Source organism: Diceros bicornis, chromosome 18, assembly GCF_020826845.1.
Source record: "Diceros bicornis minor isolate mBicDic1 chromosome 18, mDicBic1.mat.cur, whole genome shotgun sequence".
NCBI classification, from domain to species: Eukaryota; Metazoa; Chordata; class Mammalia; order Perissodactyla; family Rhinocerotidae; genus Diceros; species Diceros bicornis.
The window spans coordinates 26,519,307-26,541,934 of record NC_080757.1 but is presented as its reverse complement, the minus strand read 5'-3'; the positions used below and the strand labels follow the sequence as shown (position 1 = coordinate 26,541,934).

Here is a 22,628-nt window from a genome sequence, read left to right as displayed (position 1 = left end):
AGATCCTAAAAACATTTTATGATCCCCACGACCGAATTCCTTCCAAGGCTTTAAGTCTTGGATGATTACATTTTAGCCCTTCTAAACTAGCTTGCTTCAACTTTACTCCAACTACCAGTCACCTGGGGTCAATGTGGAGCACTGACATCACCGGTAGGAGGCAACCGATAGGGACAAGCCCTTCAAGAGCAAAATTGACAGTAAGGAAACACTTTAATTTTTGCCATCTCCCGCTTCCTTTGCGCGGCCCAAGTAGCAACGTATCTTCAATTCATCTTTTGACCCAAATCTGGCGCCAGGTTTCAAAGACATTTTCGCCGGCTGCCACCAAAGGGAAGCGACGAATGGACAAGACTTCTTCCCATTGATCCTTAGAGGGTGGAAATAAAGCGAGGAGCGGTTGGAGGGGGACTGCAATCCTATCTTTCCCAGGGCCACTTTGTTTGCCCGACCTCCACTCGGGAAGGCGCTATCACACCGAGAAGTCTTCAATGCCATCAACGACCACTTTGATAGCGCTCTCCGCGCCGGGGGCTCACGCGGTGCCGGCGCTATCAAAGCCCCCAACCACCCGAAAAAGAGGCGGGCGCCCAACTACCCGGGAAACTCACCCAGTTTCTTCCACATGGCGAGGTGACAGGCGAGGAAGCCTTTGCGGATGGCAGCGCAAACCTTCGCCGGCTCCGACGAGGTGAACCCCTTCTGCTTCTTGATGAAACCCCATAAGTGCTCCCGGGCAAACTGTGCCGCCTCCCGCCCACCGTGCCCGTCGCACACGGCGAAAAATGCCACAGAGGAGCGGCGGCGGCAGCAGCGGCCGGGACCCGGCGAGGCCCCAGCGTCCGGCGGAGGGTCGCGAGCTTCTCGAGCTGCCCTCGCTGGGCCTTTCCCCGGGACTTCGCTGCCAGGAAGAGCCGGTGGTGACGGCTGCGGAGGCGACCGCGGCGGCGACGGCTTTTCTTCGGCTGTCGGCTCGGGCTCCACCACGATTTGAGTAACGTCCTCCATGTACTTCCTCCCGCCCTGGTCGGAGAAGACGCTCACTCCCAGCGAGTACAGCCCCGCCATGGCCGGCTGGCCGGGGTCCCGCCGGTCCCACGCAGCCCGCCGAATCCGGCGGCGGGAGACAGCCTCGGCGCTTGCCGGCCAACTATTGTTTACCTTCGACGACGCCGAGAGCGGGGAGGGGGCGGTCCCGGAGGGGGGGGGGGGCGCGCGATGTCGGGACTTGTCCGCGAGAGCTGGGCCGGAGCGCTAGGGCGAGAGGAGCCGAGCAGCTGCGCCTGCGCAATACGCTTCCCCCGCCTGCCCGCGCCCACCACACAAATCAGACGTTCTCCCCCGCTGTCGTCACTCGGCTCTCTGGGTCTGGCCAATCCGGAGCGGAGTTGGAGCGAACCGCCCTCCAAACCAACCCTCGCTCCTCCTACAACGGCCGCGCTCTCATCCCTCAGAGCGGGCTCTGCGCCCGCGCTCAGGCGTGTTCGCTTTCCCTTCGCAGTGGGTGTTTTCGGTAGATGCTGAGCCTTTGTCGAGCGACCTGGTGTCACCTTTTTGCTCAATCCCCGGGATCGTAATGCAGCCTGCTGCCCTTGACGTCCCGCCGGTCGCCTTGCGGGGAAAGCTGTGTAGCTTCGGGCCTCCCACGAGTGTGGAGAATCGGGGGGGAAAGACCTTCCTTTCCTTGAAGTGAAATGGCGGGAAACCTCCTTTCGGAAGGTCGTTTGTGAACAGGCTGGAAAAAGCGTGGCGCTCTTGAACTGGATTCGGGTGGGATGTATCCGACTGGGAGTTAAGGGAGGGGATCCAGTTTGTGGTGTTAAGAAAACTTGGGGAATTTCCATCAGCTACGCAGGGTCGTTTCACATAACCAGATATGTCGGAGACTCAAAATATTTTAACTAACTCTTAACAGATCTGTTCAGCTTCTGTTAAACGTGGCACTTTTTCCGACGAGCCCTGGGTACAGCATCGTACATCTTTGGTGGCAGTACTTCGAGTTATCACTGGAAAATAACTTACAAAAACTGCCAAGCTCTCCAGTGGTCTAACAATCGGGTTATCGTCCCCCCTCTTCGCCCGGTAGGTTACGATCTAAGCGCTAAAACCTTTGCACGGAGTTCCACGGAGTTAAAATAAGCCTCAGAGTGGCAGGTTAGCATCTTCTCAGCAGCAAGTGTTCTTCAGTGAACCGGTTTAAAGTTCACTTTTTGAGTTTCTGGCCACTTCACCATCAACTCTCCTGTGTGCCCTTTCCTAGACAGCCTTCGAGATTTTCAAATGGAATGATACTAGTACAGAAATGGGAATGGGAAAATGTTCATACAAACAATTGACACAAGAAATACAAATAGAAAAAAAAATCCTTATATGAATAAAAATATAAATAAGCAAAATCAGCTCAAAATGTAGATCTGAATAGATCAATTAAATTAAAAAGTGTAATCATAGATATCCCCTACACTAAAATGCAGTAGACCAGATGGTTCCAGAGTGTAAAAATACTTGGAAAAAATCCCAGGGTGTTTTCAAAGAGGATCATAATCCTGTTATCAAAACCTACAATTATACTACTAGAAGGAAATCTATAGACCATATTTCATGACTGTAAATGCAAAAATCCTAAGTGAAATATTAGCAATTCTAATCCAGTAGCCTCCACACCACCAGACTTGCAAGCGAGAACAGTTTATGTAGCTCCAATTCATCTTACACAGTTTACCCACCATCCCTCCCTCCACTTAGAGATTATGAAAAGATAATTCCATCATGCTTTACAATCCTAACCAACCATCCTAACCATTTCACTCCACACTTTAGATTTTAACATCTGTTATCAGCCGTTTCCCCTTTATTCTTCACCTGTTCTCTAAATCTTCCCATCAACTTCCTGTTCCAACTGAAAACTGGTTTATCACCTGACAAAACTACCCCCTTTGCAACTTTTCAAGTAAGGAGGTTATTTTCCCTCTCACAGATATTCTCATCTTTGAATCTGCTCTTCATGTTGTCTTCGAATCATTTCCCTTCCTTTATCCTGTAAAAACCCAAGCTCTTTTATAGTTAATGCCAACTGCCACTACACCAAGGTGCTGTCACCTACTGATCCCTGTAACTCCCCTTTCATCTGTTTTTGGCTCACTGTCTGCCTATCTTCCACTTTTCTTGTCACTTCTCAGCCACTTTCTTTTTCAAAATATCATCCACATTTTCCGTCCAGCATTTTGCCTTCTCCGTTTCTCGTCTTCCTCTTCATGGTGAAGTGGCCTTGCTACTATTAAAGGCAATCTCTCCATTTGTGTTCTAGATCCTTTCTTCTCTGCTTGAGAGCTTTGCTCCACCAATTATCCTTACTTGCTCCTACCTTATCAATTTCTCCTTTTCTGCTGGGTCATTTCCATTTGTGTACAAACATGTTCTGGTTTCTATTTTAACAAAAAAAGACCTGGACCCCTTATATTACCACATTTCTCTGCTCCCCTTAACAGGAAAAATTTTTGAAAGAGTTGTTTCTGTCCAGATTCTACTTCTGATTCCTACCTCATTAATTTCTCCCAAACCCATTCCAGTTAAGCAATCCCCATTATTCCACTAAGACTGTTTTTATGACATAATCAGACCTCTCTGTTTCCAAAGCTAATGATGACCTTTCTGTGTTGATTGACTTCTGTTCCAACTGAAGCAGCAAGCGGAACAATTGTTTCCTTCTTGAAACTTAGTAGCAGGTCAAACCGTTGCTTCCTTCTTGAAACTGTCTTTTCTTGGTTTATAAGAGACCACTCTATCCTGGTTTTCTTCCTACCTCATTGACTGACCACCCCTTCTCATTTTCCTTTGCTGATTTCTCCCCTGCTAGACTTTTTTTTTTCCCAGTTACCTTTTATTTATGGCAAATAATCCTGGTTTTCCACCTATATGATGATGTAATGTTTCTTTAAGAAATAAATTTAAAATTTTTTTATTGCGGTAACATTGGTTTATAACATTGTATAAATTTCAGCTGTACATCATTATACTTCTACTTCTGCATAGATTACATCATGTTCACCACCCAAAGACTAATGCAATCCATCACCACACACATGTGCCTAGTGCCTAATCATCACTTTCGCCCTCCTCCCTCCACTCTTCCCCTCTGGTAACCACCAATCCAATCTCTGTCTCTATGTGTATGTTTGTTGTTTTTATCTTCTACTTATGAGTGAGATCATAAAGTATTTGACTTTCTCCCTCTGACTTATTTCGCTTAGCATAATACCCTCAATGTCCATCCATGTTGTCACAAATGGCTGGATTTCATCCCCTGCTAGACTTTAGATTGTTGGGAGTACCCAAGGCTTTGTCATGGGCTCTCTTCTCTACCTATATACTGTAGGTAACATCATCCAGGACTGTAGCTCTAAAAACTGTCTGCTGATGGCTCCCAAATTTATATCTCCAGTCCTGAACTTACCCTGAATCTCAGACTCGATATGCAACTGCACACTTGACAGTTCCACATAGATATCTAATGAGCATTTCATCTTAACATGGCCAAAACAAACTCTTGATTTCTTCTTCGTATCTCCTCCTCCCTCAGTCTTACCCACATCAGTAAGCATCATCATCCAGCATGCTGTTTAAGCCAAAAAAAATAGGAGTTTTTTATCCCTCTCTTTCCTCCACTCTCCTTCCCCTCCCTAGCCCCACCAATTTCCAATCCTTTTAATTCATCAGCAAATGCTTTTGACTAAATCTTCAAAATCAGTACTGAACCCACTACTTCTCACTACCTCCACCACTACCATCCCAGTCCAAGCCCCTATTACGTCTCTGTACTTGGACCACTACATAAGTCTCCTTTCTTTCACTCTTGACCCTCTGCAATCCTTTTTTCACTAGCTGCTATCGCGATCTTTCAAAACCATAAATCAGATCAAGTCATTTCTCTACTCAATATACTTTGTGACTTCCCAGCACATTGAAAATAATATTTGGGGCCAGCCCAGTGGCTTAGCTGTTAAGTGCGTGTGCTCCACTACTGGCGGCCTGGGGTTCGGATCCCGGATGCGTACCGACGCACTGCTTCTCCAGCCATGCTGAGGCAGCATCCCACATACAGCAACTAGAAGGATGTGCAACTATGACATATAGCTATCTACTGGGGCTTTGGGGGAAAAATATATAAATAAATTAATTAATTAAAACCTCTTGAACTTTCTTAATATTTCCAGTAGTTTTATGCTCAGAATGTTCCTTTCACTTCTATTTAACTGAGATCAGTTAAATAGGACTAAAATATCATGTTTTCTTCTAATATTTTTACAGTTAAAATGTGTTTTTACATTCAAGTTCATCTGGAATTATTTTAGCATGAAGTGAATTTGAATCTTCCAAATAATGTGTTTCCCAATGTCTTTTGCGAAATGATTCATTATTTTATTGGTTAGTGATACTCCATTAGATAGTAAGTTTTTGTTTTTGTTTTTGTTTTTGTAAGGAAGCTCAGCCCTGAGCTAACATCCATGCCAATCCTCCTCTTTTTGCTGAGGAAGACTGGCCCTGAGCTAACATCCGTGCCTATCTTCCTCCACTTTATATGGGATGCCGCCACAGCATGGCCTGGCAAGCAGTGTGTTGGTGCCCGCCCGAGATCCGAACCCGGGCCGCCAGCACTTAACCAGTGCTGTTAAGTGCACGCACTTAACCGATAAGCCATGGGGCCGGCCCTGATAGTAAGTTTTTAATATACCCTTGGATCTATGTCAGGGGTAACTATTCTTATCCACTGATTGGTTTGGGAGTCATATCTTGCTTTTTTTTTTTTTTTTATAATTTTATTTATTTATTTGTTTTTCCCCCAAAGCCCCAAAGTAGATAGTTGTATGTCATAGATGTACATCCTTCTAGTTGCTGTATGTGGGACGCGGCCTCAGCATGGCCGGAGAAGCAGTGCGTCGGTGCGCACCAGGGATCCAAACCTGGGCTGCCAGCAGCGGAGCGGGCGCACTTAACCGCTAAGCCACGGGGCCGGCCCTCATATCTTGCTTTTAATTATTGACTTTAAAATCTTCAAACATATACTGGAAGAATTAATTTTAGAAGCAAAATAAGAATCTAATTAATTTGCTATTGTTTCTTCCCATAACTAGAAAATATCAGTAACATCTACTAAGTAGTAATCCATTGTTCATCTATTAGGGCCACCCCGGGTATTTAGAACTGTGAGATAATGTGTCTCAAGAGGTTGTATTCTGTAATTCTGTCTTTACTCTGACACTGTTGTGTTTGCAACTCAGTGTTTAACAAAATAATCAGTCTAATCTGGCTACCACTGTCACATTCATTGTGCACAAATGTAAATTGGTAGGAGACACAAAATTAGAATCACTGCTGCCAGAGTCCCAAAGGTGTCAAACCTGTGTGTGTTCTTAATTAGCCATGGAAATTCAATCTGTCATGTTTTCTACTGATAACTGGTTTCAGAGTCATTAACGTGGAAAGAATATTTATACCTTTTCTCTTCGGATAGCTCTACTTATGCACTTAGCTTAGCCTTGTTTTCTAAAGAGATCTGGCCTACTCTTGAATTTATTGCTTTTCTTTGATGAAAAGTTCCACCTTTCTCATTTTCTGAAAAGTTAAACAAAAGTTGTTTGTTTAAATAATTTGGAAAAGCATTATTTTTTTCTTGAAGTTATTACTATGTGCTTTAGTTTTACTTAGCAGTACTGTTTACTGTGCTTCTGTTGGAGAAGATTTTAAGCCTCAAGTAGTGTACCCTTCAGAATTAGAGACAAAATCAGAGAAGACCTCCTTTAAGATGGAAACTAGTAAAATGTAAACATTGCATTTGTTTTTAGGTGCTAACAAGATAATTTTGGTTTCTGAGCTAGGGTAGGAGCAGAGTATTTTAGAACACTCACTGCCTCCTCTGTGCTGAGCTATAAGGCATAACATTATTTTTTTTTTTTTTCACATTTTCTTCCTCCGTCCAGTCTGTGGGACTTGAGTGAATTTAGAAGAGACTTCAGAACTGACTTTTATTTTATTTTTGTGAGTAAGATCAGCCCTGAGCTAACATCCATGACAATTCTCCTCTTTTGCTGAGGAAGACTGGCCCTGGGTTAACATCTGTGCCCATCTTCCTCCACTTTATATGGCACGCCGCTACTGTATGACCTGACAAGCGGTGCATCGGTGTGCCCCTGGGATCCGAACCCGGGCTGCCAGGCTGCCAGCAGGGGAGTGCGGGCACTTAACCGCTACACCACAGGGCCGGCCCCAGAACTGACTTTTAAAGGTGAACTATTAAATCACCTATTTAAAGCAGGGAAGCTTGTATTTTTTATTATTATTTTTTATTATTATTATTTTTGTGTGTGTGAGGAAGATCAACCTTGTGCTAACATCTGCCAATCCTCCTCTTTTTTTGCTAAGGAAGACTGGCCCTGGGCTAACATCCGTGCCCGTCTTCCTCCACTTTATATGGGACGCTGCCACAGCATGGCTTGCCAAGCAGTGCGTCAGTGCACGCCCGGGATCCGAACCGGCGAACCCCAGGCTGCCGCAGCAGAACATGCACACCTAACCGCCTGCACCACCAGGCCAGCCCTGGAAGCTTGTATTTTTTAAATGTATATTGGCCAAGTGGCAAGAACACTTAATAACTTACAGTTTGCTTTTGATTTACTCCTTTTATTTTTTTCCCTGGGATACTCTATAATCGCAGAAATATAATCACAGAAAAATCCTGCGATTTCCCCCCAGCTTGTGCTTTAACAGAAAAATCTATTTTACTTTTTAGCTGTTTAACTTGGCACAAGTTACTTAGGACCTACCTCCTAAGTTGTAAAAAAATAGACAGTGCATGGAAAATATCTAGGATAGTGCCTGCATACAATAAGTACTCAACGAATGTTATCATCTTATCATTGTTTTTAATGATGTATTTCTAATAATCTTCTTGATTAAATTTTCTCAATAATTTCATTTCTCACCTTACTCTCCTATTATCTGACCTCTATTGTCTTTACCTACCTGAATCATCCACTTTTTACTTCCTAATTATCAAATTCAATTCCAATTCTCTTGCTCATTGACTTCTCTGCTTAATTTATAGCTTTTAACACACATTTACATATGTACCTTAAACATTTTATTTTAACTTACATTAATATATTTTCATTTGCCAATCTTTTGATGTAGGGCTAAGATGTTTACTTTGAATATGACGCCACTGTTGGGAGTTCAGCATCCCTCCTTTTTCTATAAACCACGTCAATAGTGTATCACCTATGACTTTCAGTTTAGATTTCTTTAATGTGGAATAAGAACTTAAAAACATGTGCAAAGTGCTCTCAACGCAGAATCCTTTTGGATTTTATGTCTTACCCAACCATCACCTTTTTACAGTGGTCTCATGCGTAACTGTTTCACAGCAGTTTTTTTTATCGATTTGCCTTTATTAAATCTGTCTAAAGCATTCATTTTAATTTTCGTAGAGAAAACTTATTTTTACTCATGTTATGCAATATTTAATTAAATATTTAGTTAAACAAGAACAACTGGAATAGGTTTGTGAAGCAGCATTGAATCAACATGTGGGAACAGTAGTACGTGGATGTGTCAGAGAGTTGAAAGGTAGCCCCAAAGGTCCAGCATGCGTTAGGCATCAGTGTCTTTTTAGAGGCAATGGAGACCACTGATTAATCAGGTAAATCATGTAAGTGGTGATTGGTGGAAAGAGGTTCTATTGTGTAATTATTCTTAGAAGGGCTTTAATGAAAAATGAGGTGAATAAATCAAAGAATTCCTAAAACATGCCTAAGACTATCTTTGTAATGAGAATAATATAGCTTACTCTGCCTACTTACATACAATAAACTAAAAATGAAATAATATATCTTCTAATACTCTAGTGAACATTTTGTTTTTTCATGTCCAACATCCATTCACCCTTCTTTTGGTAAAATGATACAATGATTTTCTTCTGGAGAATCACTCCCTCCCTCACTCTCAAGCTGTCATTGGGTAGCATTGTCCCAACCCCAGCTGTAGGAGAGGGCCCAGATCGGGTTAGGCCAGTCAACATATTCCATCTCTATGGCCTTAGTGATGGGTTCTTTAATGAACTCATAGCCTGGTCAGACGCCAACGAGATATGAGGAGACATTTGCTGGGGCTTCTGGGAGAGAAAAGCTTCTCCCTAATAATAGAAGTACTGGGGGGCCAGCCCCGAGGCATAGTGGTTATGTGCTCTCACTCTCCGCTGCTGACGGCCCAGGCTCGGATCCTGGGCGCCCACCGACGCACTGCTTGTCAGGTCATGCTGTGGCGGCGTCCCATATAAAGTGGAGGAAGATGGGCACAGATGTTAGCCCAGGGCCGGTCATCCTCAGCAAAAAAAAGAGGAGGATTGGCATGGATGTTAGCTCAGGGCTGATCTTCCTCACAAAAAAAAAAAAATAGAACTACTGGAAGGGACACTCACTTTAGGACTCAGTATCTACAAATGTGAAGTTGGGACTGTTGCAACCATTCTGCTGCCAGGGCAGGAACCAGCCTCAAGATGAAGCTAACACGCAGAGGAAGATCTGGGAGGTAGGTCCTGGCGGCAGTATTTGAACTTTGAATAAAGTTGTAACTCTCCCTGGACCTACCAACAGTCTTTTCAGTTTCCCTTTCTAAAGAAACCAGTTTACCTTGGATTTTTCTTCACTTACAACATAAAGAATCTTCATTGACAAAAATAGGAACCTCCTGTTCCTCGTTGATAGGGAAATGGGGATGGTTGATCTTGTTTGTTTGGGCTCTGAACCATCCTGCATTCTTCTGTGTTACAGTGTTGGTTTCATCCCTTGTGGTCTCTTCTGAGATTTCTCCTTATTTGTGTTCCTTTTTAATATGTCCTGGGTTTGCTTATGTACTAATTCAAATTACAGTTTTTATATAGGGAGACTTGATTTATTGATTTACTTGTGGCAGTAAACTATTTTCATATGTTTACCAGTTTTCCACTCCCAGAAATTCCTATTACCTCGTGAGCCTTCCTTTACTCATAAACTCGTAAACTCACTTTGAATTTATATCTCAGGAAAGAGATGTTAGAGAAAAAAAGCTAAATATTCAACTTTTTTGTTTCAAAAGCCTTGATATACAAAAATATATAATTCATTAGAGCTAGTTTTTTGTGTAATGAAGGTGATAGAGATTTTATGAATTTACAAGAAGACATATGCAAGGATGTTCATTGCACCATTGTTTGCAATAGCAAAAACTGAAAACATCCATCAATAGTGGAATAGATAAGAAAATATGGTACATTCATATGACTGTGATAACAGTTAGAAGGAATGTTCTTTTAGGAATAGTGTATCAGACATTGATCGACTAACCCATCAACCCTTCCTAACTCCTTTCTCCATAGCCACCTTCTCTACAGAGGATAAAAAGGCTAAATACTCCCTTTTGTAAACTCCATTGCACCTAGGCCATGGGTCAATAATGATCAATGAGATATAAATGGAAGTTTGCTGGGGGCTTCTGGACACAAAAACACCTGGCACTGCCTTTTCCACCAGCATACAATCATGAAGGAAATGCCAAGAGAAGTACAGAGATTCTGGTCCTGATAATACTGAGCCAAGGGAAGAATGCCAACAGCTATTCACCTCCAGAGTATTTGTTAAAAAAAAAAAAAAAAAATCCCTGTTTGTTTAAGTCATTCTTGATTGAATTCAATATTATTCTCAGCCAGAAGCAGTCCTAACTGGTGCACTATGTCAATATGGATACATCTCAAAAATAATGTTACAAGGTATTAAATGAACAATGTTAAATGAAAACAAATTGATATGGCCATAGCACATTGTTTACACAAATTTAAGCACACTCAATGCGATACTTTATATTGCTAAAGTAATGTAATTTGGGTAATATATAGATAATATAAAGTAATTTAATCTTTCTAAAATCTAAAAAATGTACTGGAAAAATACAAACGTATTATGGTAGTGACTGCCTTTGGGGAGAGGAGATGGTAATGGGACTCTGGGGTGTGAAGCAAGAGGTAAAGGGATGTCAAATTTATCTGTGATACGTTATTTCTTTTATTTAAAATAGGACAATGAAGTATGACAAAAATGTTAACAATCTCCAATTTTCTGTATTTAAAAAAAATTCTCAAAGCGAAAAGGCAAATGATTCTACAGGCTGTATGAGAGAACTAAAAGAGAAACTAAAGAGCTTAGATACTGGTGTGTCCAAGAGAAGGTTATCTTGTGCCTGGCCCTCCCTGAAAGCTACGCCTGAGGGGAGTCAACTGAATTCCTCCAGATGGTTTGAGGAATAGATGCAACAGGAGATGCGCCTCATTTTCTTGGGAAGGCAGTCACTAGCCGCTAAGGCTTACCCTCCCTTTGCCTAGCGTGGTGAGGCATCAGGAGAGGAGAAACGGCTACTTTGGGGATGTGGGAAGATGCATCCAAGGAGCCTCATGGTCCCTCCAGGACCCAGAGTGTCATGAGCAGCAGCAGAAAAAGCAATCTCAGCAGATGTCAGAGCAAATGATTGATGACTTATGACCATCTGCCTCTTCCACCGCTCTAGTTAAGTAAAGCTCCACAAATGGGAGATCCCGAATGGAATCAGCCCATTTGAATTATTTGAAAGAACGTTCAATTTTTTGCGATTAATTTTTCATTAACTTGGCGAAGAGGGGGTATTAACTATAAACTTAATTATAGAAAATAAGTTTACATTTCTTGCAGACCTGAGTTTGTGTACTCACTGCATCTGGAAATCTTTGATTCTCTCCAGGATATTTTTGCAAAATATTAAATAAGGCTATGTGATATACTCTATAGGTTCTTGTTTTCTTCTTCTTTTTTTTCCATCTTAAGCATCCTCTGCTCTGATTTTTGCATTTCCTTTAATAGATAAGTGTCTTTCTTTTGATGCAATTGGAAAGGAATTTTTTTTTGGAGAGGAAGATTTGCTCTGAGCTAACATCTGTTGCCAATCTTTCTCTTTTGTTTTTTGCTTGAGGATGATTAGCCCTGAGCTAACATCTGTGCTAATCCTGCTCCACTTTGTATGTGGGTTGCCGCCACAGCATGGCTTGACGAGTGGTGTGGGTCTGCACCTAGGATCCGAACCTGTGAACCTGGGCTGCTGAAGCAGAGCGTGCTGGACTTAATTACTACGCCATGGGGCCAGCCCCTGGAAAGGAATTTTTTTTTTTTTGGTGAGGAAGATTAGCCCTGAGCTAACATCTGTTGCCAATCCTCCTCTTTTTGCTGAGGGAAATTGGCCCTGGGCTAACATCCATGCCCATCTTCCTCTACTGTATATGTGGGATGCCTGCCACAGCATGGCTTGATAAGTGGTGTGTAGGTCCATGCCCAGGATCCAAACCTGTGAACCCTTGGCCACCGAAGTGGAGAGGGCGAACTTAACCACAACACCACTGGGCCAGCCCCTAGAAAGGAATTTTTAAAACCCTTTTAGGGAATCACTATCTGAAAACAGAAGGCCAACAAATGGTCTATCACTTTGATAAACGCAATATACAGTCTTCTTGCTTTAAGAGGATAGTACATACATACACACAGAGAGAGAAACTAGGCACTATCATCTACTCAGTTATCCTTTCCTTGTACCTTGTCTTGCTGGAGTGTCTTGAAGGTAGTTGCCCTGGGTGGTCTATAGTTTATCCAGGTTCTGAATGGGGCTTCTAGAGAAGATTTAAGTGATCCTGAGGGTGCAGAGAAGTAGCAGGATTGAAAGCCATAATTACTATGAAACAAGATATCCTGCCTAGAGTGTAGTAATTTGCTAAACATGAATTCTGTAGTGGCAATATAGGTGGATCGGTCATACTGTCAGCCACAGATATAGAAACACGGGCATTCTTTGAGTATCCATTTGAAATTATAGGCGTGGTCATCCATCTCTGTGATTGGTGGGCAGTGGACTTAGAGGTTCTTCAAGAATCTCTAAGATTCTGTCAGGCATAGGGTTGTGAGAAACATGCTAGAAATACATTATGCAGGCACAACACAGTCAACAGAGTGCACACAGTCCTCCAAGCTTTCATTATCCCGTGGGGAGGCAAGCTTGGGTCAGGCACAGCTGGACATTCTACAAATAGTGCTCCAGGAAAAAAACCTGCCCCCAAGCTGCTCTATGTATTCATAGAGAAATGGGAGGGAATGGGGAACACTAATCAACCAGAGTTTTCTAGTTGGAGGAATGGCCGTGAATCCTAGAGAGACATTTTGTGGGACAGTTGTCTAAAGAAGTTCGATACTAGTGCTGGTATCTGCAAGTAATGTTGTAGCCCTTCCTGCTCTGCTAGCTCAGTCCTGCTGAGCCAGCTCTTTGCTAGGCTACTCAAGGGTAGAGGGAATTGCCTTAGCAACCCAGCAGATAAAGGGTTTATCTCCTCTCACTTCTAAATCTGGGATTTAAATTGAAGGCAATGGTTGGAAGGGAATGAGCCATTCATGGAGGCAGATATCACTGAAAATTGATTGGTAATGATTGGTATAGTGGGGCGTGGGTCAGAAAACAAGATTTGCCATTACAAGGACCATGAGAGATCTATAAGAAGGGTCATCTCCGGGCGGCCCCGTGGCGTAGTGGTTAAGTGCACGCACTCCGCTGCTGGCGGCCCGGGGTTCAGATCCTGGGCACGTACCGAGGCACCGCTTGTCAGGCCATGCTGTGGAGGTGTCCCATATAAAGTGGAGCAAGATGGGCACGGATGTTAGCCCAGGGCCAGTCTTCTTCAGCAAAAAGAGGAGGATTGGCATGGATGTTAGCTCAGGGCTGATCTTCCTCACACGCACACAAAAAAAGGGTCATCTGAGATAAAATCCAGGGTTCTAGAAATGTTTGGTTACTAATGTCTTCAATCTTTGGGAACCAGTGCTTCCCAAGTCAGTCCTTGAGCTAGGCATAGCTATTCTAAGTGTGGTCCAAGGCATGTGTGTCATATGGAACTGCCCCAGAACACTTCTTTTTTTAATTAATTAATTAATTTTTTAAAATAATTTTATTTATTTTTCCCCCAAAGCCCCAGTAGATAGTTGTATGTCATAGCCACACATCCTTCTAGTTGCTGTATGTGGGACGCGGCCTCAGCATGGCCGGAGAAGCGGTGCGCCGGCGAGCTCCCGGGATCCGAACCCGGCCAGCAGCCGCGGAGCGCGCACTTAACCACTAAGCCACGGGCCAGCCCAGAACACTTCTGCGTATACCTCATTGGCCAGATCTTACTCACATGGCCACACCTAACTTATAGAAGGCTGAGAAATGAATTCCTTTTTCTGAATGGGCCATGTGCCCAGATAAAAACTCTATGGCAGTTTATCCCAAACCCTTCATGACAGCATTAGTAAAAAAGGATTTGTTATACAGATATAGGGGTATCTCGTGGAACCATTAAGCCTAGCCAGGCCTAATGAAGATCTTGAATAGGGTTTGTCAGGAACCAAGGCAATTGTTCTCTTTATCTTGCTAGGAGTATAAAAGGTCTCAACTATGCCTTTCTCAGCAGACCAGCCCTTTGCTTGCTCGTCAGCACACATTCACTCAGCAAATATTTAATGAACACTTACCATGGACTAGGACCGTTCCAGGCACTGAGGATAAAGAAGGGAATCAAACAGACAAAAACACATATCCTCAAAACATTCATCAGAGCCCCTCAAGTTTAAATGTCTTTTCTTTCAAGGACCCATAATTTTCCAACTTCCTGTTTCTATTTCTCAATTCCTATTCTTCTACAGGATTAAGTGGATTTCTTAAAACTTCAAAGAAAATTGGTTTCAGGTTGGAGCGATTCAGCCTCCTGACCTACTATCAGCAGAGGGCAACATTGAGCCTCAGGTACAGGGAAAAAGTGTTCTGGAGCCCAGCCAGACCTCTTTTCTGACTTCTGTGTTCCAGGTGCCCCTCAGCTGTGCAGAGAGAATTGTTTCTGAGGTTTCCGGTAGAGGCCTGTGAGCTGGGAGTTGTCGTGACAGTGGTGAGGTGGCTAGCCTCCATGCAAAACACAGAGAAAGAAAGTAAAAGTTGGTATCCACTGGGAAACCAAAGTAGAAAACCAAACAGACAGTGCAAATAAAATGTCAATCTGATGGGAACAGGCAGAGAAACAAAAAACAGGTACAAGGAAATGAGACGACAGGAGCCAACCAAGATGAGCAAGCAAGATTGGAAGGTATGTTATTAAAGATTAAATCCAGGGGCAGGGCAGACACTAGGACTGGTTGATCCAGTGATTCAGTGATGTTATGAGACCCATCTCTTTCTTCATCCAGAGTTATAGAATAGCTGCCTGTAGTAATCAATATTACATGCCTCCCCCATGTGGTCGAAGAAAAGGAATGGCTTTCCATAGCTCTTTCTCAAGTGAAGGACTTTCCTAGAAACCTTCAGCAAACCCCTGTTAGTGCTTATCAGAACTAGGTCACCTGGGGTTACTTTTAGACCACTGGTTCTCAACCACAGGCACTTTCTCCCCAAGGAGATATTTGGCAATATCTGGAGACATTTTTGGTGGTCACAACTGGGGAAGAGGGGTGCTACTGGCATCTAATGGGTAGAGGTCAGAGATGCTACTAAACATCATACAATTCACAGGACATCCCCCCCACAACAAAGAATTATTCAGCCCAAAATGTCGAGTGTCAAGACTGGGAAACCCTGTTTTGGACCAACCAGGCCCCCTCCTGTGAAGCATGCAGGCTACGTGTGGGAGGAGTAAATACCAGAGAAAGACTGATAATGAGGGGTCAGAGAGGTAGGAGAAGATGGAAAAAATGTCCTGTTCAAAAGCCAAAAGAGAATTTTAAGAAAGCAAACATGGTCAGTAGCGTCAAATGCTGTAGAGAGGTCAGGTAAGCTTATGATTGAATATTGTCCGTTGGATTTATCCATAAAGGGGTTACTTGTTACCTTTGCCCAAGAAGTTCCAGTAGGGTGGTAAGGACCAAAGTTAGGCTGATATGGATTGAGGAGTGAGTGGTGATGACCAAGAGACCCTGATTATAGTATAGGCAAGTCCTTCAAGAAGCTTGTCTGTGAATGGAAGGAGAGAGAGAAATAGCCGAAGGGACAAAAGAGTAGCTTGTTTTTAAATAAGGAAGAGACAAGATCATTTTTTAAATGCTAACAGGAAAGATCCAAAAAAGAGTGATAGGTGAAAGAGAGGGCAAAATGAGGATGCTCTCTGGGAAGAGAATGTTATCGAGAGCAGTGCTTCTCAAACTTTAACATGCAAGTGAGTCACCTGTGGGAGTCTATTAACTGCATATTCTGATTCAGTAAGTCTGGGTTGGGGCCTAATAGTCTACATTTCTTTTTTTTTATTGTGAGGAAGATCGGCCCTGAGCTAACATCTGCCAATCCTCCTCTTTTTGCTGAGGAAGACTGGCCCTGGGCTAACATCCATGTCCATCTTCCTCCACTTTATATGGGATGCCGCCACAGCATGGCCTGACAAGCGGTGTGTCTGTGCGCGGCCGGGATCCGAACCGGCGAACCCCGGGCCGCCACAGCAGAGCGCGCGCACTTAACTGCTTGCGCCACTGGGCTGGCCCCAATAGTCTACATTTCTAACTGACTCCCGGGTGATGCCAGTGCTGCTGGTCCGTGGGCTCCACTTTGAAAAGTAAGAATTTAGAACAGTGGTTCTCAAACTTAAGTGTGCATCAGAATCACCTTGTGGGCTTGTTAAAATAAAGGTTGCTGGGCCCTACTCCCAGAGTTTGATTCAGTATGTCTGGAATGGGACACGAGAATCTGCATTTCTAACAAGCTCCCAGGTGCCGCTGATGCTGCTAGTCCAGGGATCATACTCTGAGTACCATTAATTTAGCATATATATGGGGAAAATCACCTTAGAAAAAAGAGAGCTTCACTATAGAGAAGATAAGGAAAAGGCAAAGATTGACAAGGTTGCAGATAAGTTTATAGGTTTGGGGGCATATAGGACGCTGAATAACTTACTGCCAGTTGGCCTATATCTTCTCAGTGAAGTAGTTGAGATCATCAGTAGTTGATGATCTTCTTAGTGAAGTAGTTGATCATCAGCTGAGAACAAGGGAGAGGCTGATGGGATAAGGAATTATAAATATGAGGTGAAGGCTTATTGCTTTCCAATGAGCTCTTCTTATAACACCATACAAAAAGTCAATTTGTTTTGTTACTTATTAAAAGCACGTTTTGCAATTAATTCATCCAGACAAGTTGACGAGAAAATTATGTGGTGTGGTGGAAGAATTACTAAGATTTTCCTTTGGCTGTGTAAAGGGGTTCCTGCACCCAATTACAACGTGTGTGTATGTGTTTGTGTGTAGGCTTCCCCACATCAACAAGCAGTTCTCGGACACCAGCAGGGTGTCTGGGAATTCCACTCAATTCTTTTTTTTTTTTTTATTTTTATTTATTTATTTTTTTCCCCCAAAGCCCCAGTAGATAGTTGTAAGTCATAGTTGCACAGCCTTCTAGTTGCTGTATGTGGGACGCGGCCCCAGCACGGCCGGAGAAGCGGTGTGTCGGTGTGCGCCTGGGATCCGAATGGGGCCGCCAGCAGCGGAGCGCGCACACCCAACCGCTAAGCCACGGGGCTGGCCCTCAACTCAATTCTGACACTATCTACCTGGAAATAGATTCAGATTCCCCAGGTAAAGGGCTCAGTCCCACAGACACTACTTTCCACTTCAGACGCCAACCAGTCACAAGCCCAGGTCACCTGTGCTTCTGACTGATTGGCTATAAAACTGGTTTCCATGACCCCCTCCTCAGGAAGGATTAATTTGCTAGAACGGCTCGCAGAACTCAAGAAAACCCGTTTACTCGCTAAATTATCGATTTATTACAAAGGACATTAGAGGACACTAATCAATAGCCAGATGAAGAGATACATAGGGCAAGGTCCCAAACAAAGGAACTTCTGTCCTGGTGGAGGTTGGGGCCTGGCACGGTGGCATGTGGAAGTGTTCTGGCTCCCCAACATAGAAGCTCTCTGAAAAAGGGTTGATGAGCTGTCCTTCTCGGTTTTTTTGAAGGCCTCATTATGTAGTCATGATTGACTAAGTCATTGGCCATTGGCATTGATACAACCTCAAGACTTCCTCCTTTCTTCCCCAGAAGTCAGAGGGTGTGACTGAAAGTTCCAATCTTCTGATCACATAGCTGGCTCTCCTGGCAACCAGTCCCCACCCTTGGGTGGGGTTCAAAAGTCATCTTGTTAAGATAACAAAAGGCAACTTTATGGCTCTCATCACTTAGGAAATTGAAATTCCAAGGGTTTGGGGAGCTGTGAATGAAGACCAAATATATATGAGAAATATATACTTGGTCATCCAGATGACCAAGTATATATTTCTTATAAATTACAATATCGCAGGCTGGTAACTAGAAGCATCTGCTTGAGAAATTTCCAAGCCCAAATCTTGTTGACTAGGTGCTTTGATGTAGAAATTTAGGAAATCAATTGGTTTTAAAAGGCTGAATGGCATAGAACTTGTGAGAGGGTGGACTCTAGAACGAGAGTCTGTGGTTTCTAATCCTGCCTCACCACGTACCACTGTGAAACCTTGGGCAAGTGAGTTAATTTCTCTTAGCTTCAGTTTCTCACTTGTAAAATGGGGCCAATGATTGTACTTATCTCATAGACTTGTCGGGAGAATTAACTGAGATAATGTAGGAAGCGTTTAGCTCAGTGCCTGTCACAGTAAGTGTTTCACCAAGTCAGTTTCTCTCTTTGAGTCTCAGTTTCACAAAGGTCTTGTGAGGGGATTGGATTAAGTCAATTTTAAGGCAACATCCATCTTCATTCATAATTCTAGATGACCATTCACGTGAAGTTGCAAAAAATATATATATATAGTTATTACTGTAAAAGCTAACGTATTTGTGTGTGAAGGCATTATTTTAAACACTGTACACATATGAATTCAGTTGATCCTCACAATAGCTCCATGAGATGGGTTCTATTATTATCTCCAAACTGGCACTTGAAGAAAATAATTTACTCAAGGTCACACAGGAAATATGTGGTACAGTTTGATCCCACACAGTCTTTCCAGGGCTATATTCTCAACCACCTCACAGTATAACCTCTTCAGGGATCTGTAATGTGAATTCACTTTAGATTATGTGTCAAATAAGTGGATCAGATGAGGTAATTGCCGTTTGGTATTAATTAATTTTAGGATTTCAGAGTCCAGAATATGGTTTAAGGAACAAGCTCTTTCTGGTTTTGCTTAGATCCCATGTGGCGACCACTAGGGTGTGGTACCAATTAACTAGAGTTTAGCTTTAAGCATATTACTTCACGCAAACTCTCAATAGTCTCCTCTATAGTTGGCCAAATAATTCTTCTTCTTCTTCTTCTTTTTTTTTTTGGTGAGGAAGATTGGTGCTGAGCTAACATCCATGCCAATCTTCCTCTGTGGGACGCTGCCGCAGCATGGCTTGATGAGCAGTGTGTAGGTCCGTGCCTGGGATGCGAACCTGCAAACCCTGGGCTGCAGAAGTAGAGCATGTGAACTTAACCACTACACCACCGGGTTGGCCCCAAATAATTATTGTTATTTAACTGGTGTTGATACAAATAATCAATAACCAATCTATAGATAAGAAAGATAGAGTGATATTTATTGAGCCAATGCTGAAGACTAACCCAGAAGTGCTATCTCCACCAGAGAAGAAACACTCCAGGGAAGTGTGGTTTACAGCATGGTTATGTACAATTTCAGAAGAAAGACTATACATCAAGCATGATAGGAATACAATTTTTTCTCCCCAAAGTCACAAAGATATATTTTGCTGCAGTTTAGCACATACAAAGCAGGTCAACTTGACCTTAGTTCTCTGGGAAGAAAAACTTATCTTCAAAGAAGTACTGGTATTAGCGTCAGAGAAAGGGAGACATTCATTGCTATCTTTAAAGAGTGTGCATTCTTTGTTTTGGGAAAATGTTTGAAGCAGATGTACAATGCGTGTTTGGCAGATCATAAGTTAGGCTGCTCTGGGAAAAACAAGTTTTAGGCCAAATCAGAAGGGCCTCCCCATATACCTCAATATGTGAAAACTTCTTATTATTCTTATTATTTTCACCACTGGACTGTTATGATACTTAAATAGTATAGTTTATGTGGATTGAAAATTATAATAATGATTACTATTTGTTGAATGCCTAGTTCATGCTAGATCCCTTATGTAAGATAGCCTTAATACAACAGCTCTGCAAAGGTAAATACTAATACCTCCATTTAACAGATAAGAATCTGAAGTTAAAAATTTGCTGGGGGGCCAGCCCAGTAGCCTAGTTGTTAAGTTTGGCATGATCTGCTTCTGCAGCCCAGGTTCACAGGTTCAGATCCCGGGTGTTCGTCAGCCATGCTGTGGCGGCATCCCACATACAAAATAGAAGAAGACTGGCACAGATGTTAGCTCAGGGACAATCTTCCTCAGCAAAACTAATCAAGAGTGAGCTACAGAGTGAGTAGCTCTGGATATAAGGGGGCTAGAAGTGAGTGGGGAAAGCTTGGAATGGTGGGAGAGAACAACAGAAGAGGAAGGGAATCAACCAAGGACCAGGAATAAGGTTCCTGAGTATTACACTGGGCCTGCAGATCCAGAAATCTGTAGCAGCACTTATCGTCATAGTGTTGCTCATCATTCTTGACGTAGGAGCAGAGAAGACAGCACAGGATTTATTCTAGAGATGGTGTTTTGATGTCCAGGTTGATAGAAGAAGGAAGGGATGTAAGGAAGGTGAGATTCATGTTATGCATTTGCACAGATCTTTCTTGGTTAGTTTTGGTCATTTTTATTTTTCCCAAATCTTTTGCTTAATCCAGATTTCCAATATAACACATATTTCTTTGACTTACATCTACAGAATGAAAGTGACTGAATCATAGAGAAGAGCTGAGAAAAGAGATGGAAGAAAAAGATCATATTGCTCCTCATTTTGATCTACCCACCATCAGTTATTTGAGCTAATAATCCTTTTTTACTTAAGCTAGTTTGAATTGGATTTCTGTCATGACTGAAAGTATCTTAGCTAATATATATATCTCTTGTGTATGTCATGTTGATCTTTTTCTTCTATGTTTCGTAAGAGTCACAGACCCAATGCTTTTCCTTATTATTCATATTTGGGTGAGGATAATTCTAGATCAGCAAACTATAGCCCATGGGCCATACCTGGCCAGCCACCTGTTTTGTTTTTACAGCCCACAAGCTGAGAATAGTTTTTACATTTTTTAATGATTATATTTTAAATGGTTATATAAGTACCTACATAAAAGCCTTGATTGTGTCTGTTGGCCCACAAAGCCTAAAATGTTTACCTATCTGGCCCTTTAAGAAAAACCTTGCCAACTCCTGATTTAGATAGACACGATAATTTACTAAAAATATTGGGCATTTATTTTCCTTGGGTCCCTCACTATTTACCTGGCTGCTGCTAGAGTCCTTCATTATGTGGGTTTAAATAATCAGTTCAGTATTTCAACATCCTGCAAAGGCTTTAGAGGAAGTCACAGTCATGAGTCAACTTATCCAGAAGTTTGTCTTGGTTGTCTTCCCATTGTTTGTTCAAATTGCTGCCCAGGTAACAGTTGTTGGTATCCGATTTTCTGTTTGGCTAGCTTCTGCTTTAGTACAGGTGTATGGCTTGCTTCTCGGCCGTTTTGTAAGATTGAGTTGAGAGTAGTTGCCTCATGGGGTCAGTTGCCCCTAAAAATAATAGCTCATCTCCTGGTGTCGAGATGAGCTACCTGCTCTAAAGGAGACATATGGTCAGAGCAAGACCTCTCCACAGGTTTTTCTGTTTTCATGGCCTCCTTTTCTTTCCTAAACTCTGTGCAACTGCATTTAGGTGCTATTGATCTGCAGTATCAAAAGAGATTCCAAGTAGTAATGGCCCCCATCCCTCCCAAAACCAGCTTTTTCTGGGAGATCTTATTTCTATGATTAGTAGGTTTTAGTGGAGATCCGCCAGAATTTTCTCTATTTAGTTTTCATGATACTGCACTGTTGTCTTGGAAATGATATGTATGGGTTTTAGCCTTATATTGAGTCATTATCTAGCAGAAACTCTTCTATGATTGTGGTATATATCTATGTCTCCCTTCCATCGTTTCATCACTTATGTATATTTTTGTCATTGATGTTAATTTTCTTTTGATTGTTTAAATCAGTTGCATGGAGAAAAGGAGGAGGTGTATACTTCTTTCACTCACACTCAATCATTAGAGGATAACAAAAACTCATTAAAGATAGAAAGCTTTCGTCAAACTACCATCTGGGACCCCAAAAAGTCATAGTTCATGTCTCAGCAGTAAAATCGTGAATGACATGGAGACAATGTGAACTGATTCTTAGGGAAGAGACTGAGAAGTCTGGAGAAAGGGCATTATTGATTGGCTCCACCAATGCCAGGTGAAATGTCCAGAGCTAAGTAGGAAGGATTAGCACTTCATCTGAAATAGACGACAATGCTTTTCCCTTCCCCACAGGTAGCAACGTTGGATCAAGAACACATCCTGGATGACAAGATGGATAAAAACAGAACCAGATAAATCTACTGGGATTTGTTCCAGCCAGGGCACTGGTACAGA

The 22,628-nt window shown here is 42.6% G+C and overlaps 1 protein-coding gene across 2 annotated transcripts in view; it reads right to left on the bottom strand.

Moving 5' to 3' along the window:
* Positions 1–1,239, bottom strand: part of PPM1D (protein phosphatase, Mg2+/Mn2+ dependent 1D) — a 61,837-nt gene extending 60,598 nt beyond the window's left edge. The window contains exon 1 of one of the 2 annotated variants that reach the window (XM_058560480.1): positions 612–1,239. In XM_058560480.1, coding sequence (XP_058416463.1) covers positions 612–1,068 — 457 coding nt within the window. In that variant the 5' untranslated portion in view covers positions 1,069–1,239. The remainder of the gene's footprint in view (positions 1–611) is intronic. The other variant, XM_058560479.1, reaches the window with a different exon arrangement.
* Positions 1,240–22,628: the final 21,389 nt, after the last annotated feature.